Source organism: Rhinatrema bivittatum, chromosome 7 (genome assembly GCF_901001135.1).
Source record: "Rhinatrema bivittatum chromosome 7, aRhiBiv1.1, whole genome shotgun sequence".
NCBI classification, from domain to species: domain Eukaryota; kingdom Metazoa; phylum Chordata; class Amphibia; order Gymnophiona; family Rhinatrematidae; genus Rhinatrema; species Rhinatrema bivittatum.
In genome coordinates this window covers 10,772,561-10,791,006 of record NC_042621.1, presented here as the reverse complement: position 1 = coordinate 10,791,006, position 18,446 = coordinate 10,772,561, and the positions used below count along the sequence as shown (strand labels likewise).

The 18,446-nt window shown below is 42.1% G+C and overlaps 2 protein-coding genes across 14 annotated transcripts in view; one reads left to right on the top strand and one right to left on the bottom strand.

Moving 5' to 3' along the window:
* ATMIN (ATM interactor) overlaps positions 1-5,307 on the top strand; it is a 45,114-nt gene extending 39,807 nt beyond the window's left edge. For both annotated transcript variants that reach the window (XM_029608140.1, XM_029608141.1), the window contains exon 4: positions 197-5,307. In XM_029608140.1, coding sequence (XP_029464000.1) covers positions 197-2,009 — 1,813 coding nt within the window. In that variant the 3' untranslated portion in view covers positions 2,010-5,307. The remainder of the gene's footprint in view (positions 1-196) is intronic.
* C7H16orf46 (chromosome 7 C16orf46 homolog) overlaps positions 1-18,446 on the bottom strand; it is a 63,693-nt gene that overhangs the window by 36,086 nt on the left and 9,161 nt on the right. For 8 of the 12 annotated variants that reach the window (XM_029608144.1, XM_029608151.1, XM_029608142.1 and 5 more), the window contains one exon: positions 13,440-18,112. In XM_029608144.1, the coding sequence (XP_029464004.1) occupies positions 17,021-18,112 (1,092 nt within the window). In that variant the 3' untranslated portion in view covers positions 13,440-17,020. Of the gene's footprint in view, positions 1-12,946; positions 18,113-18,446 lie in introns of those variants that run through there. The other 4 variants (XM_029608147.1, XM_029608148.1, XM_029608146.1 and 1 more) reach the window with 4 other exon arrangements.

Sequence of the window (18,446 nt, the reverse complement as noted above, 5' to 3'; positions counted from 1 at the left end):
TTCCTTCCAAAGTAGGCAAGAAATCTTTGTGCTGCTTACTTTTATTCTTACTTAAAATCCAGCCATTTCTTTCATTTCTCGAGGTCCTTTCAGTTGTAACTGAAAAGAAAGCAGTTGGAGTCAGCTTGTGCATTACATAGATTAGCTTAGCAAAAGCCAGCAGTATTAAATTGTCTCTTATTTTTGTTTGATACAGAGATCCTCCCGTTAAGAAAAGGAAAATGGAAGGATCAGTGCAAAATCTGCCGCGTTCATCCCAGATGGCAAGATTGTCTTCTCATGAGCTGTTCAAGGACACGAGCTCTCAGGACCTGGAGTCATCTGAGCTTGCGCCGATGGCAGCAGTGGAGGGCTGCAGTACTTCTTCTATCACTGAGCAAATTCTCGTGCAGCCAAAACACAACCATAAGTTGTTGCTCCCAAAGCCCAAAATGGCTTTGATCAAGCTTCCTGTTATGCAGTTTGCTCATGTGCCTGTCATCGTGTCTGTTGCTGATCATTCTGTCAATCCTATTGTAGTTGCTGTTGATAATCAAGGATCTGTTATGAGCTCAGTTCATGTACTTCCTCAAACTATAGGAATTCTGATGCCTTCACTAGACACAGAGGCCTTTGTGCTGGAGGACACGAAGCCCGTCTCAAAACTAGCATATTCCTGCCCTGTAGATCCAGTTAACACGTGTGTACAAGTAGATTTAGACAACGTGGCATGTGATAATACCTTGCAAGGGAATATGTGCCACAAGAATAGAATTGCATCAATAAATGTCCAAACAGATTTATCGTACGTTTCACAGAACTTTGTGTCGGAACTTTGGCCTAAAAGCGAGCCTCCGGTGTCGTCCTGTTCTCAGACAGACCTCACGTTCAGTGCTCGGGTGTCATTGCCCATCAGTGCTGAGACTCAGACTTGGCTGCCAGACTCTAAGATAGTGTCATCTGTCGCTGCTCAAACAGATGCTTTTGAGAATGCATGTTGCCCATTGTATGCCGTTTCTAAGGAGACTCAGACCGGTGAAACCCAGGGGTTTGCAGATCACCGAGTACAAGTGGACCAAGCTGTGATGTGCAATGATATTTTTAACATTCATCCATCATACACTGTGTCAACCCAAACAAGCCTTATAGAAAACACTTTAATTACTGAAAGTATGGACCAAAGTTTGCTGGATGGAAATATCAAAGCATTGAACGAAGAGACATTGAAATCTGCACCTTTTCTGAGCTTCAACACTCAGAGCAGTATCCTCCCACAGCAGACTATGACAGACAATCAGACTCAAACCATGGACTTGTTACATGACTTAGAAAATATCTTATCGGGTAGCCTACCTGGCCAGGCACTGGATAATCATGGTCTTCTGTCTGAGACTAATACTGGTGCTGAAGCTCAACTCTCAACAGGCTCAGCACAGAATACTGCCATTGATTTTGACATTGACGAGTTCTTCTCAGCCTCCAATATTCAGACGCAGACCGAAGAAAGTGAGCTTGGTAACATGAACTCGGAATCCTTGGACAACGAAACGCAGACAGACTCTTTATTTTCTGATAGTGCCATCCAGCTGTACAGTAGCAGAGGGAATGCAAACTTCTTGGGTTTGGAGATGTTTGATACCCAGACCCAGACAGATTTAAATTTCCTTTTTGCGAATAGTGCCCATCTGCCTTTAGGTAGTATTCTAAAACAGTCCAGCTTTTCCATGAGCACAGACTCCTCCGACACCGAAACCCAAACAGAAATGCCCTCTGTAACCAAAAATGTTCCCAGCCACAGTCTAGAAAGCCAAGTTCAGCTTAGCAGTGCTGAAACGCAGACGATGGCTAGCGGTTTGGAAACCCTTGGAAACTTATTCCTTACCAGCAACGAGACGCAGACGGCTATGGATGACTTTCTGTTGGCTGATTTAGCATGGAACACCATGGACTCCCACTTCAGCTCAGTTGAGACGCAGACGTGCGATGAGCTGTTTTCCTTGTTTCAGACCTCGGACAAATCAGGCAGCTGAACGTTCCATAGAACGAATTCCGAAGCGCCCAGAACTACAGTGCTAGCTGTAAAATTAGTCAGACCGAATGCAGTCTATCATCTGTCTGCTCTGTGAATCTTCATACGTGCCGCGGTACGGACAAAAGAAACAGGCCACCTGTAAGCTTGAGGAGTTTTTTGCTTTAATTAAAGTAAAAGTTATACTAAGTGCTTAGCTGTTACAAAGGTTGTCGCTAGTCACCTTCTTAGAATGCATGTTTGTATATACGGTTGATGTAAATGCTTGTTTTTGGGATATTTTATTTTGGTTGAACTGTTGATTTGCTTAGAAAAGCACTTTGTTTTGTTATGGAGTATTTATTTTTTCATTGAGGTAAATTTAATATATGTATGACAGACATTTACTTTGTTTTGTTAACTCGAAGGATATTTTGGGCTATGAGGCAACTTTCTATTCCCCATAACATCGTGATCGTATGAAAAGAAATAGGAGACTTTGCATCTGCAAATAAACAATCATGGAGAAAAGGGAACTCATTTTAGCCCAAATCCAACTCAGCGTTTCTTTTGCATGGTCTCCTACTTTAGTTCTATCCTGCTGATGTTTCTAATTTTTTTATAAAGTACAACCCAACTGTGAGCCGACACCAATGATTTCTGACCAAAGTTTAACTAGCTTTTGTTCATCTCTTTATCTCCAAGTGGTTCAGACATGATGATCTCGATATCTGTATGCTAAAGCCAGGCTTGGAGCCTGAAGCTCTTTCAGATGGATTTTTAGCAGTTAAAACAGCATTGTTATAGTGTTTGTGTGTCTGTCCATCCCACAGTGAAAATCTGCATGGCCCAAATCTTTGTGCCATTCTGTTGCCTGCTTCATCAACCCAAATAATTTAATTTGTTTAATGCTGCTGTCTAAGTATTGTATACCTACTGCAAACCTTGTTGAGTTTGGCTTTAAACTTGACTTTTTTGAATATTTGGTGGAGAACATACTATGTTCTTTAGGAAAGTTATCTGCTTTGTTTTCTAAATGGAAAATGCATTTAAAGAGTGGATATGGATGAAGGGCCTTTTTTATTTTATTTTTTTTTTAAACTTAGCTTTTAAAAAAATTCATTTGGAAGAAGCATATTGGAATTCTTTGCAGGCCATGATGCCTTTCAGTGGGTCAGCTTGACAGTTATCCAAAGAGGACTTGAGTTGCAGGAGCTTTCTAGCCCACTGCCATCCTTCTGAATCCTATGCACATCATGGTCTCGATAATTCTCATGTTAGGCCATTAAAAAAAGTTACCACAACCATGAAGGCTCCAGGACTAAAACAGCTACTAAAACTAGGGTTTTAAGGTTTCTGCAGTGCAGAACTAGACCCGACATATTGGCTGTGCTCCTGTTATGAAACGTTTAAAATGAAAGTAACTTTAAAGATCCAGCTGAGTCACAGTCGAGGTATATTCTGCCTTTTGTGACACATCAAAGCAGATTACATTCCGGTACTATAGAAGCGTGCCACCTCTCCCCCTCACTTTTTGAAAGCAGGTATTTGGAATAGTAGCATCACAGCAGTGGCTTGTGTGTAGGTGCAGCTGGTCAATTGAACCACCAGAAATAAATTAAGACCAGATGTGCATAACAGTAAGCAGAAGGATGATGGGAGAGGAGTACTTGGATGATGGGGAGGGGATATGCTAAGAGCACCACTTACTTTTTGACCCACTGGCTGCCACTTCACTGTCAAAAGCAGTCAAAGTGCTCATATGCTGGACAGTGCCCAACCCAAAATTGCCATGGACCAGCCATATGATAGGTTCTGTAGTCACAGTTCTTATCTTGGCTATGGGGGTTTTTTTTTCTGAATAAAGTAATTTTGATGTGTTTAGCCTTAAAGCAAGATTATCAGTGCATGTTAGCAGCATGGCAATACTTCCACAATCTTCTCTCCAGTTGTCTGGCTATGCTTGTTCTGATTTCCCAATTTATAAGCACATTAATAACATTCATGGGTTTGGAAAACAATTCAAAGCTAACAAACAGATTTGCCAGTTTTATTGCTAATTAAAAAAACCACTTTATTTTAGATGGGCTAATAGTTAATCATTGTAAGGCTTTCAAGTGTCACATTGATGTAAGGAAGGTTATGATACCATGACATTTTCTCTGTTCACTCCAAGAGCATGAAGTAGCTTGGCCATCGTATGCATTTTTTCCTCAGCAAGCTTTTCTCAGTTGGCATAAACAAGAGTGTAAAAAATAATTTAAAAAAACAAACATTTTTTCAAGTGTTACTTGATGGATTACTACTTGATCATGCTAATAATCAAAATTAAATTATACACTATTTTACAAATGTGTATATCCCCAACCCTCTACTTGCAAAGTAGCACCTTATGGCTTGTTCCCATCTTAAGGCTTTCACTACCAGTCTGGGGAGAACTTGTGTACAGTTATGTTTTCTCAAAATATTAACTGGTTGGTTGATTTTCTCATATACCCAAACTCAAGAGCTGGTCTTAGGACGCTTTCAGTTTCCAGTGTGAATATGGGATGAGCATTTTTCATGTGATGTTGTTCAGTACTGCTAAACTTGCTTTGCTATGAGCAAGTTTTGAAAAATGCAAGTTAACATCTCAGCTAAATCATTCTTACCAAGCTGCAGCTGGTGATGCCTACATTAGAATGTGAAATATTACTACAAGGCTGCTCGTATTGTGTCCTGAGAAATGTTCAGAGCAATTTTTGTTTCTGTAAAAATGCTAGTTTCCAAACTTGACCTCTTGATCTCAGAGCCAGTCGGGTTGTCAGGATGTCCACAGTGAAGATGAATGGGAGAAGTATGCATATGCAAATTTTTCTCATGCATCTTTGTTGTGGATATCATAAAAACCTGACTAGCTGTGGGATGAAGAGGATAGGTTTGGAAATCGCTGATCGAAAAATTGGTCACTCTGTGCTATTTATTGGACTTAAAGTAAGGCCTGGGCTTCAGCCTAAGGTCATCTTTAAGCAGTCACATTACAATTAAATGCCAAGTAGCTGCTTTTAATTTTTAAATACATGTCTATGCCAAGGAAGGAATGCTTTATCATATAGCTGTGAAATCCTCTAGTGCAGTACAGGAAACCATAAGTGTGCCAACACTTTTTTCAGAATAAAATGTGACACAGAAGTACATGTTGAAATAAGTTAATATAGTGTTATTTAAAACTACCATGACATGCAATGCAAAACTGTATTATCACATTTTTGTTTGCTAACAAACCACTTAAGAATTACTGTTGCAGATACAAAATGTAATAAAGCACATATCAATCCCTACCATGCCTTCTGGACTTTGTGCATGTTTTTGGTTAGCAGAAGGCAACGTCAGAGTTAGTACTTCAGGAGAATGAAGGCAAAGTTTCCCAAACATGTCCTGGTGATCCCACAGGCAGTCAGATTGTCAGAATATCCAGTGAATATGCATGAAGACCCATTGTATACAAATTTGTCTCATGTATCTTCATTCCAGATATCCTGAAAAACCTAACTGGCTGTGGTCACCAGGACAGGTATGAGAAATCTTATTGTAGAGCATGTAGGATGGTGAAACAAAAGTCCTAGGTTTTAGGATGCTCAGGAGACACCATGTGTTTTTACTCCTGGATTACAGAAAACTGAAAAATAAGACTTTTCTTCTTCCTTCCTTGATAGTACAGACTAAACCCATTATATGTGTGTGTCTGAAAGCCAATAGCTCCATAAGCCGCCATCTTTCCAAGAAGGTGGTGTGTAATTTTTAAAACACAAAGAAAGTTGGTTGACAGATTTTATCATTTTCCTTTGCATTCATATAATTCCCTTTGGTTAAACTACTAAATTACAGGCTTGAACAGTCCTTAAATAAACTACCAGAAGGTTTTATTTAAAGTGATTTTTTTAAACTGAAATGCAATAAACTCATTTGACCAATTGGTTGTGTTTATTGCACAAAGGAATTTTCAACAGTGATCAATGACATTGTGAAGTTACTTTGCCAGTAACTCATATATGGTGTCTGAAATTAATTTGATATCTTTATGAACAAGGTATAATGGTTAGTACTAAACGGTAGAAACCCCTTCTCTCTTAGGAAGAGACATAAAAAATGTTTTCCATCGATAAGCAGGCATGAAGTGTGGGTGATATCTGGTGGCACCAATTAATCTCACCTCTCTTAGTACATCTTTTAGCTCTACCGAGCATGTGCAGGAATTCCCATGCCGCCTCAGTCATTTTTTGTCTGAGCACAGACATGCACTCAGTTTATCCTAATTTTTCTTTCTTTGCTAGAATTTATTTCTATGAGGTTTCTACTTTTCTAACTTCTCAGTTGCCTCAGCAGCAAAGTCTGTCTCACTGGAAAAAGAGTTGTTGGAGCTCCTCAAAAACTCCCCATTTTGGTGCAGGCTGGAGGTTGAGTAGTGCTTGACCAACTGACATCAAAGAAAAAAGCAGCAGCATTCTGCAGAGCAGCCAGAACAGTGTTAAAGCAGCACCAGGGACTGTGAGTGCACAAAGCCCACAGCGCTTGAGCCCTGTTGATGCATAGACACTCAGCATAGTCAATGCATGCATCAATACATTTCAAGCAGGCTATGTCAGGGCATTTGAAGCAGTTGACTACACAATCCTTGAAGCATCCAGTGCCACAGTATAAGACACCAGCACCACTTACATCATCAATGCAGCCGATGCATTCAATGTCTTGAGCCTCAAGACAGTGTTGCCTTCCTTCACATCGAAATACTAATGCAACTTTATGTTGACCATTCAAAATAAAGAGCAGAGAGAGATATACCTCTACCCTCTCCATTTACCAAAGCCCTAATACCAACAAAGTTGCTGGCTGAGAGTTGACGCCAGATCCTACATGTTCTCTGGTTCTTCTTGCTGCCAATAGACCTGCATTTAAAAAAGAGCCTATTCTAGTCTTGGAAGAAGATGTTCTACTGCCCAATTCAGGTCAGAGGATATGTCAACCACTCAACCAAATAGCAGAGCTGGTGAAAAATCATTTTACCTCTTTCACTAAGAAGAAAGAAAAAGCTGTCTCTCTTCTCTTCTCCAGTATTGCCAGCATCCTCTTGCAAGGAGGAGTCCTAGTATCATCAATTTGGGGACATGTACCGTCAGAACCCATGTTATGAAGAACTTCTTCGCAGGATTCAGTTGCAATAGTCAGAGGTCATACATCAGGAATATTCCCCTCCAAAGTGACCAAGGGAACCCCACCTGTTCCATGATTGGGGTCCTGAGTTACTGTTCTTACACCCCTAGGCTCGGCGGAAGGATCTGCAGCAATCTCTTCTGACTCATTACCTGAACCTCGAGAACATACTTCTCTGGCAGATCTTTCTTCAAAATTCTTGGATAAACTAGGAAAAGCGCTTGGACTAATTGTGCGCAAAAAGACCCTCGCACAGAGATCTCCAGATTCTGGACACCAGCCGAACCGGCAGCTAAACACCGGTTCATAGTATTTTACAGCAGCTGCAGATGAGAAGTGGAGCCCATCTCTTGTGCCCCAACTATAAGGAAATTAGATCTTCAAATTAGAGTACAAAAAAATCGCCAGTTTTTGTGGTAATCCAATTACTGCATCAGTCTGTTGTGAAATCTGCCCTGAACAGAGCAAAGAGAACCAGGATTTATTCCGACACACCAGCAGGATAGGATCCCAGGTTACTCTACGGTTTTGGAAAGAGTTTTTCAGAGCTCAATGCTTAACCATAGAATTTTACCTAGTGCAAACATTTTCAACTGACTGAGGGTGGTAATTATTATCCACATCTGCTCCTAGACACTGAAGAGTGAGTGCATATGTCATCTTTTCTGATTGGTCTATGAATCCTTTGAGTCTGTATTATGGACCTCAACAGCTGCCATTAGAGAGACGCAAGGCCTGATGGAGAGCCTGCAGTACATGGGATGACATCTGCGAAATGTTGACTATTGGACTTTGGGGAGCACCTGTTCAAAGAAAAACTTTCTCTCAAATAAAACAAAATGTAGCAGTCTGGTCCTTTGCCATAGGACCTGAACATCATTCTTCTTCAAGGTGCTCCTTCTACTCTCTCAAGATGCCATACTTTCAGCGATGCACCTTTTGCCCTTTTCAAAAAGTACAATGTCCTGCCTCTTCTGGCTTAGCAACACCTTCTTTCAGCTTGCCCTCGACAACGTGAGCACCATCAACCTAAAATGGTGCAACAAGTTCAGCCCAAGCCTGAGTTGTTTTTGATCTCGTCAGCCCTCCAACCACTCTCTCCAGTTGGCAGGAGAATCCAATCCTTTTTGGAAGAGTGGTGCAAAATAACAAAAGATCAGTGGGTTGTCAAATAGTGGAATCAGGATAACTTTGCATTGCTCCCAGTTACCATCCCTTCCTCATTGTTTGTTTGGCTTTCAGCCCAGATCTAGCTCATTTAACACAGCTCCATCTGAAAGTGGAATTGCTTCTTCAGCAGTGAGCTCTAGAGCCAATTCCTGCATCTCAGCATGGACAGGGATTCTACTCCCAGTGCTTCTTCATCCCCAAGAAATTGGGGGGACTGAGACCTATTCTGGATCTACAAAGCATGAAAAAACATCTGCTTCAAGAGAGATTCAAAATGAATTCCCCTCAATATGATTCTTCCTTTCATACAAAAGAAGGAATGGTTGTGAGCTTTCACGATGAAGGATGTATATGCCCACCTACTCATTTATCCCTCCCACTGGCATTTTCTTTGCTTCAGGTTGGACTCTTCCTGCTATCGGTACAGAGTACTCCTCTTTGAACTCTCAGCAGCCCCAAGGATCTTTACCAAATGCCTAATTGTAGTGGCAGGACACTTATAACATCAGAGTATCCAAGACTTTCCATACCTGGTCAATGGACTAGACAGAGCAAGTTCCTGAGAGAGTATATTAATCTCCTTGAAAAAGTTAATTTCTTAAAAAAAAAAAAAAGCGGGGATTTCTGGTGAATTTCAAAAAGTTGAATCCAGTACCAACCCAGAAACTACAATTTATTGGAGCATGGATAGATTTGCTATAAGCAAGAGCTTTTCTGTCGGTGTGATCATGCTGGGATCACTTATTTATAGGTTATTGAACTCATAGTGTACAACACCCAAACAAGTGTTGGTTATCTTGGCAGCATCCATTCATGTTTCATTAAGCTGCTTCCACCTCAGACACCTGCGTGGGGTCTCCATTGTCAATGGGACCAGTTAACTCAACCCTTGCCAGCCAAAATATGATTCTCACAGAACATGAAACAGTTACATTGGCTAAACCTTTGCGTCCTTCAAGAAGGTGCTCCATTCGTCTGTTCCCTTATCAAATTATTTTAGTGACTGATGCCTCAACAAAAGGCTGGGGTGTATATACACTGAACCTTTTTTAACAGAAGGAACTTGGTCTCTCCAAGAAAAACAATTTCAAATCACCTTACTAAAACTGAGAATGATCAAGTACTCACTGTCAACTTTCACATATCTTCTCCATGAGAAATAGACAACCAAATGGCTATGTTCTTTGTGAACAAGCAGGGAGCTATGGGATCATGACCTCTCTGTCAAGAAGCAATAAGATGGGAATTGGTGTGCAAGCATCAATCTGTCCTGCAAGCCACTTCTCTCTCAGGGAGATGAGCAGGTAGTATTTGGGTTATGGAGTCTTCCACCAATTGATCTATTCACATCAGAATAGAACAGGAAACTGCAGAGGTTCTGCTCCATTATATTCAGAAAACCCGTCAGCTTAAGATGCTTTCCTGCTCAGTTGGAATTCAGACATTTTATATGCTTTTCTATGGATTCCACCAATAGCCAGACCAGTACAGAAAGTTCCAAAAGATCGAGTTTGACTGATCGTCATTGCTCCAGTATGGCCCAGACAGGTTTGGTTTGCATATCTCATATGACTTTCCAGCATTCTTCTGATTCACCTGGGATCAGATCCATCCTTGCTAACTAGAGAAAAAGGAAGTCTGTTCCATCTAAACCTCCCATCCCTCAGCCTAACACCCGGGGTCGGGAACCTTTATGGCTGAGAGCCATGAACGCCACATATTTTAAAATGTAATTCCATGAGAGCCATACAAGACCTACCAAATTAATTTACTACAACCCCCTACTCTCCTGATGCCCCCCCAAGACCTGCCAAATTAATTTACTACAACCCCCCCCCCCCCCAAAGACCTGCCAAAAGTACCTGGTGGTCCAGTGGGGGTCGAGGGCTCGCAGACAAATCTTTAATAAAAAAGTAAAAATCTAACAAAGTCCCACCCTCCCGACACCCCCCACGACCTCCAAAATTAATTTACTACAACCCCCCACCCTCCTGACCCCCCTCTCCCCAAGACCTGCCAAAAGTCCCTGGAGGTCCAGCGGGGGTCCAGGAGCGGTCCGGGAGCAATCTCTTGGACTTAGGCTGTCGGCTGCCAGTAGTCAAAATGGCGCTGACGGCCCTTTGCCCTCACTATGTCACTGGGGTCGACCAATGGTGGCGGTAGCCCCTGTGACATAGTGAGGGCAAAGGGCTGTCTATGCCATTTTGATTACTGACATTCATTGTCTACTGGGGGAATTCTGTGCAAAAAAATTTAAAATTCTGCAAACTTTATATTGGTCAAAATAACACAATTTACATGACAGTCTTTAAGTAATTACATTTTAAATTAATACAGCAAAAGTTATTACTTAAAGATGCAGAATTTAATATTTTGAGCAGAATTTCCCTAGAAATTCACTTTCCCTACTCCCCTGGCCACTTTGCCCTCTCAGGCCCCAACTTCTCCACCTGCCAGTATCTCTCCCCTCCACCTCTAGGCTCAACCCCTTCCACTCTATTGCCATTCCCAGAGTTTGAACCTGTTCTTAGTACTGCCCCTCACACAGGCTCCCTCTGTCCCTCCCTCTCTCACACACACACATGCTCCCTCTCTCTAATACACATACACACACCCTCATACAGGCTCTCACACTCTCTTGCACACACACATATTCCTTCATACAGGGCCCTCTCTCTTATACACAACCACACAAGCTCCCTTTCTCTCTCTCTCATACATCCTCACACAGGCTGTCTCTTACACACCCCTTCACACAGGCTCTGTCTTACAAATACACAATCCCTTCACACAAGCCAGCACCCTCACATACATATGATCCCTTTTTCATACACACGAGCTCCCAATCTCTCACACACACACACTCCTTCACAATCTCTTCATATAGGCTCCCTCTCTCTGAAACCCACACTCAAGCATCCCCCCCTGCTCTCTTACCTTCCATGCTCTCACTTCCCCTCCCCCACATCCCTTCCCCTCATATAGGCTCCCTCTCTGAAAAACCACACTCAAGCATCCCCCCTTACCTCCCATGCTCTCTCTCCCACCCTCCCGTCCTCTCCCACACACATTCTCTCTCACCGGAGCCTTCCATCTTCGCCGCAAGCGGAATGCACTCTGTTCGTGGCACACGGGGGCCTTCCATCTTCACCGTGAGCGGAATATATTCCGTTCGTGGCACACAGCGCTCCGAGGCCGCCATCTTTGCCGTGAATGGGGCGCATCCCGTGGCACACACAGGATGAGTTCCGTTTGCAGCATGCCGGGTCTCTGCTATTTTCTGCGCAGAACAGACTGCATTCAGCATTGCTATGCATTAGCAGGTTTACAAATTGAACACTCCATCAAAGCTCTCCTTCTTTTACTAACAATTACGATCCCTTTTCCTCACCCAATAAAAAATAAATTATACAGACACAAACAAGGGTCAAAAATGATTTAATTTTTATAATATGAAAGATGCAAATGTTTGCCGATGTGCTTCAGCTTTTTCCACAGCAATGTATGCCCGAGTTGCTGCAGAGAACTGTGGGATTCTGCCTTACATCTCCTGCTCTCTGACCTTACCTGGGGGGGGGGGGGGCGGGTTTGAGCACAACAGCAGCAACAAAGCCTAGGGGTGGCAAACTCCTAAATCCGTCTCTGCTCCCATTTACACCACACATACCATGCTGGGTCCCATTCATTCACACACACTCACACACATCCAACCCACCTAGGCAGGTTACTATTGGCAGACAGACTCCCATTCACACGCTCAAAGCCATCCCCCGCATGCAGGCTCCCATTCACTCACATCCCCCCCCCCCCCATGACTCCTATTCACATCCACCCCCCACCAGGCAGGCTATCATTGGCACACACCCCCCAATCCCCCAGGCAGGCTCCGATTCACACACACCCACCCAGCTTCTTTTTGCACATACATTGCTCCCAGGCAGGCTTGCATTCACACCCACCCATCCTACACAGGTTCCTATTCATATTCACTCATCCCTGGCCCCCCATTCACACCAAAACTCTCTCTACACAGGCAGGGTCCACCAATCTCTTATTGCTGCCGCTGCCTCACAGTACCTTGCTCTTTGGGCAAGGAGAGGATTCCTTGCAGTGCAGTCCTTCCTGAAGTTTCTCCTTGGGTGCCTGCCGGCTGGCTGGCCCCACAGTACTCAACACTGGCAGTGTTAGCATTTACTGTGTGCCCATCTTGCAATGCACGAGATGAGCATACAGGAAGTGCTAGCACCATGAGTGTTCAGTGCCGAGCTGCAAAATCAGTCCCCTTTTCTAGAGCTGAAATGTAGGCCTCTCTCTTCTGCTGCCAGAGAGATGGGGGCTCACTGGTGCCACATGGGCCTCTCCCTTCTTTCTTTTGGTGGGCTCCATCTGCTGCCCCCCCCCCCCGCGATTGCATGGTTTGCACACCCAGTAAGCACCTGGTCTGAATAGATCTGCATGCAATGGAGGCAGTGCATGCAAATCTATCTCATGCATATTCAGTGTGGATATCCTGAAAACCTGGCCTCTTTGTGGCTCTCGAGGACTGGAGTTGGCCACCCCTGCCAGAGGACATGCAGCAACGAAGTTTTTCTTTGAGACCATTCTTCATTGCTGCTCCCCTAGCGGCACAGCCTATGCTAAATGTGTATTTCCTGCAAGAACCTCTCTCTCAACTCTTAAGATACTTTTATAGAAAGTAATAATTTTTGATTGTTAGTTGAATTCTTGTTTGCTATACTATTCTGTATTATATTATTGTGTTTTATTTTAATGTTTGTCTTAGCTTATTTGCTTATTATGTATGTGACAATGTAAACTGCTACGATCAATTCTGGAGCAGGTGGTTTTTTAAATAAATAAAATAAATAAGGAAGACTGCAATCGTGGCAGCATCCATAGCATGTTTCCCATTCATGGCCACCCCCACCGTTAGGCACCTGTTCACAGCAGCCTAACCCAAGAAGATGGTGTCGTTGAAGATACTGTTCATCTGCATGGGATAAGTACTTATATTGGCCAAAGGAACTTTTGATGGTCAACTTAGTGTATTAATGGTGTTCTCCTTAACATTAAAAGCAAGTTTATACATAAAGAAAGCTGTAGATTTAATACAGAGATCACAATATAAAATTTACAGCAATTTTAACAACATTCTACTTAAAACCGATATCAAATGAAGTAAATGTAAAATTATATTGTGAAGTCATAGCTACATAAATACCGGTTGATGAACTAGTGTAGTCATTCTTGTGATAACAATTAATACAGAAATTCTAGAACCATGATCAAGTACAAATCTCAGGGCAAAAACTAATTCCTTTTCATTCTGGCTTGTTAATTTTTCAAACAGGGATTTTAAAACACAACTACAAGAAAAACTGTTTTCATGTGCTGCAAATGGTAGTTACAGGCCTTATGAACGATTTAAAAACAATTTTGAGACAGAACTACAGAAAGTGCACTATCTTTGTTCACAATATACTCTGCAGACTTCCTGGAATTACACAATCTAACAACGCTAGAATGCATAGCAAATATATGACAGTTAGTGTACTAGTACCAGCATCTCCATTTGCCCTTCATGCCATCCCATCATTGGTTTTTTTACAGGCCCAGACGCTAGAGTTTATTATGGAGATGCTAGGTAGGAGGTTGTTATTTTTCAACTTAAATCCTGCCAATTCCAGCCTGTTCTAATCATGACCACTGTAAATTTAACTATAGTAGGAGCTCTCCCTATTGCAATGGTGCCATAATTCACTGTATATCTGATCACATTAGCAGTGAACCCTGTAAGGGAAGTGAATTCTGAGATCAACAGGCCACAGCATAGACAACAGTTCAAACTCTTGGGCATGATTCAGCCACATTTACTTTGCACCTGAAAGGTAAACAGAAATAAATTGTGTTTGGATGAATAATAACTGCTGTAAAAGAATATTCATCCCAGCCTGATATTTGATAAATACCAGGAGCATCCAGGAAGGGCCACTACTCACACTCTTATTAATGCCCTTCATGAACAATCATGCTCACTAACACATACATGACTTTTCTACATGTCCAAGCACCCTCCGATATAAAAATGTTTACAGGGCCACTGGCACCAGCACACCCTGCCAGGTGGGGCATCAGCAGTGGTCTAAACTCCCAACAGGGTTGCTTCTGCACAGCCACATTATTATAGAAATGCTACTGTCCAGCCATGGCATCACACCCCCACCCTCCACCCACTCAGGGCACCATTTAACCTAGCAATTGTCCAGAATGTTTACTTCTGCTCCAGACTGCTGTAAATCCAGCCCCAAGCATTACCATAGCCACATTCGTCCCATGATTTTTACTATGAGACCATTTTTTACATTTTAAAAACGTTTTACATTTAAGGAAAAATAAGAAACCTAGCTGCAACAAACTATATTCCTTACATAACACCTTTCCCTTATTTTTAAATATCACTATGGATTTGTATGAAAAAGCTGATTTTAAAAGGCAAGTTCCATTTTTCCTGTCTGGAATTGTCATTTTTGTAAAGCTGCTTTTTCATAGCGTAACAGCTAGACCTCATGGTCAAATCATGATCAGAGTGCACCCTCTGCTCAATGCCACATGTTGGTAATGGGAAGAGAACTAGTCTAAAATCTGGTGGAATGGAGACATTTTATTTTTCTAAGATTATACAAGGCCTCTGAGCCATGTTTGTTCATTTTGAGGTTTTTTTTTTTAACATAGAATATGATTACTTTTATTAATGACAAATTTCCAAACATCTTTTACCCATAATATTTCCTGAGTATCAAATTTGGATGTATCAAACCCCTTAACACCACAAAGAAACATGAGTGGGGAATTCACATAGGTGAATTTCCCAAAAGGCAGAGTGGGCAACTGTCTAGGGGCAGTCGCTCTGCTACCAGAAATGGCACTCCTGCACAGCTTCATCATTTTGTGACTTTACAACACTGCAATGTGTGTTTTCAGAGGGGAACCCCCCCAACTGAAGGAGAATAGCCAGATGTCCCAATGGCTAAGGGCAGCTGGAGGCTTAAATCCACCCCAAGCTGAACTCAGTTTCAGGACCCCTCTACAGGTCAACAAGAGAGATCTAAGGGCAGTTTCAGAAGAGAGTCAAATCCAAACTGGAAATCCTAATACTGCTCAGTCATGTCCAGATTCTGGTTATTGGAAAAGCTTTCCACCTTCATAATAGCTAATACTCCAGAACAACAAATCAATAGCCAGAACAAGATGGACCGTTCATGGAACTAGGGTGGGAATCTGAATACTCAGGAAGACGGCTGGAATATTAATTACAAAAATATATAAGAAAAATCTGCTGTGAGGGTAGCATAGTTTTCATGCCAGTTCCATCCACAGTTCTAACTGGTGGCAACAGTGATGGTATTGTTCAGAAAAGTGGAACTGTAGCAGTGGCTGTCCTATTCTGCTCCGACATTGTGCTAAGGATGGGAGAGAAGCTGGAAAGACAAAGAAAGAGATGGCAAATAAGGCCCCATTTTAATCCTAGTGCAGTGTCATAGATCCCAGCCGATATCTAGCTTTCTCTTCAATTCTTCACAACTAAGAATCCTCTGTGCTTATAATCACACAAATAGTACAGACTCACTAATGTGATATCACATTTTAAATAGGAATTGAAAGGAAGATAATCTCCTGGGAAAAATGACTTTTGGTTATGTTAAACCATGGGTCCCAAACTATCGTGATGAGGATACACTCAACCCTTTTAACCACTGTGGCTCTCTCCACTGTACAGGGGCAAACAACTCTACCACCTCTCATCTTAACACGGCACGGATATCAATTTGGTTAAAGATATAACCTTTTTGTTTTGTAAAAGGAAATAATTTCAGTTCCCCTTCTTGGTTATTTCTGAGGACCCAAGATCCACTACTGGAAGAGAAGGCCTTTTCTATTAGTTAACTCTTCAGAAAAACTGATGCTTTCTAATACAGTAGTTTTACACAACATAACTTTTTTGTAAGGCTTGTTACCTTCAAGCAAGCTGCAGAGAGACACGTAAGGCACGTTGTTATTAGTCCAAATCTGTGTGAGACAACACGCTTGTAGAATGAGATACCTTCTACAAGACATAAATGATAGTACAGAACAGCCGGAAAAACAAAATCAGCAAAGTTATAAATAACCATAGCCTGACCTAGGAATACTGGGAGCTGGGACACACATCACATGGAGTGTTGATGTGGGAGTTTGAGAACTTGCTGTAAAACATTAGGCTCTTTTAAAACATTTTGCCTTTTAAAAGCAAACAAGTGAAAAAAAAAAAAATTTTAAACAACAAGAACCATACTTAAAAAAAATCCCCCCAATCACATTAGTTCTGCTTACCATTTGTTGGAATAAGGCACATTCCAAACTGTATGAAAGAAATAACAGCTAAAAGCAGGATGTATTTTATACTGGCTATGTAGGCCGATTTAAGCATTTTAGTGACCCAACCGGATAGAGTGCCAGACTGTGCATTCTACACGTCTACATAGCTGAGGCAGTCGATATTCTAATGTACCGCACCAATGGAAAAATTAGCATGCAGTGGATGATAGTTAACATCTGTCTGTGCAATCAATATAAACGGCACAGAATTCATAACTACAGCCTTTTGTCATCAAGCAATTATTTTCATCTATAATATTACAGCGGTCTGTAAGAGGACACTGGTATTTCTACTCTGGTAACGGTGAGAGCAGGCAGCAAAGGTCCCGTTAGCAGCGGATTAATCTCTACCTTGGTTTTGAGTCGTGCTTTAGTCTCATTTCTGATGCTGTGACTACAGTGAGGCTTGGGCTCATCCAGCCTCCCATTCTGTCTGGTCTGTACTGTCCTTCCCTGCAGCAATTTCATAGCGAGAGGATCATTTTGTTTTGAGGTGACAGCATTTAATGGGGTGGGACTGGTTTTCTTGGGTACAAAAGAGCACTGCCAGTAAAAATATTCATTTTCTCGTAACATAGGAGGCCTTGGGATTGTGGCGGCAAAAACAGGTACAGTTTCTTGAATTTTTATCTCTTTACTCAGCAGCAGATCAGTTCTTTTGTCAGCACTTCCTCTTTCACTCTGTGGCTCTGGTTTTTTGCTTGTGTTGCATGAGGAAGGATTCTCCATTAATGCCCTGCTGTGCCCTCTCTCTTGTTGCTGGATCACAATGCCTTTATTTTTCCTGACTGAAACATCTGAAGGATCATTGCACACTGCGGATCCCACAGGAGGCAGAACCAGAAATGTATTTAAAAGCAGTGATTCCTCACTTTCAGAGCCAATACCAGAACTCAGCATGGTAGAATCCAGGTTGAAGCCTTTCTTCATTTCTCTGGAAGCAAGGGATGCCGTATTGACAGTATTTTTCAGTTTCTCTTGGAACCAGACAGCGTACTCCTTCGCTTGTTTCTGTTCTCCTTGGCTGGCATGCGAGGTACACAGCTTTTGGACAACGGTGTCTTTCTTAGAGCCTCCCAGACAGCTGATGCTTTTGGAATGCTCCACTGGGGGTCCCTCTGCTGAAACTTCTTCTTGACTGGAAGACGCCGGGGTGGCCGCAGGTAACTTCCCGGCAGGTTTTGACTGCTGTGCTGTAGCTTTGGTCTCTAGGGTAACATTTTTGTCCATGGCTTGTAACAGATCTAAACACAACAGGCAACTGTTGACCGTTTCTCCCAGTTTTGCTTTTCTTGGTTTTTTCGGGGGCTGGAGGCAAGCAAATGGAGAGGTTCTTCCCCAGCCTTGTACCTGTAAAAATAAAAGCAGGTTTCAGCCCAATCAAATAGAAGAGACTCAACAACAGAGGAATGAGAAAAAAAAAGAAAGAAAACCAATACAATACAATATAAACAAATGGCAGAGATTACAATGGGTTTATTATTCCAGACTGGATCACAAGGATAGAGTCACAGTATGCACTGGCTTTAAAGCAGCAATGCCTCCTACTTGCTACAAAAAATAAAAATAAATCTTCAGTAAATAAAAGGCAGAAAGGTAAATAAGGAACACAAACATGTGACAGATCAGGTCTAAACTACAGACTGCAAAACAAACATTCATACATGTGTAGTAAGATGTTTTA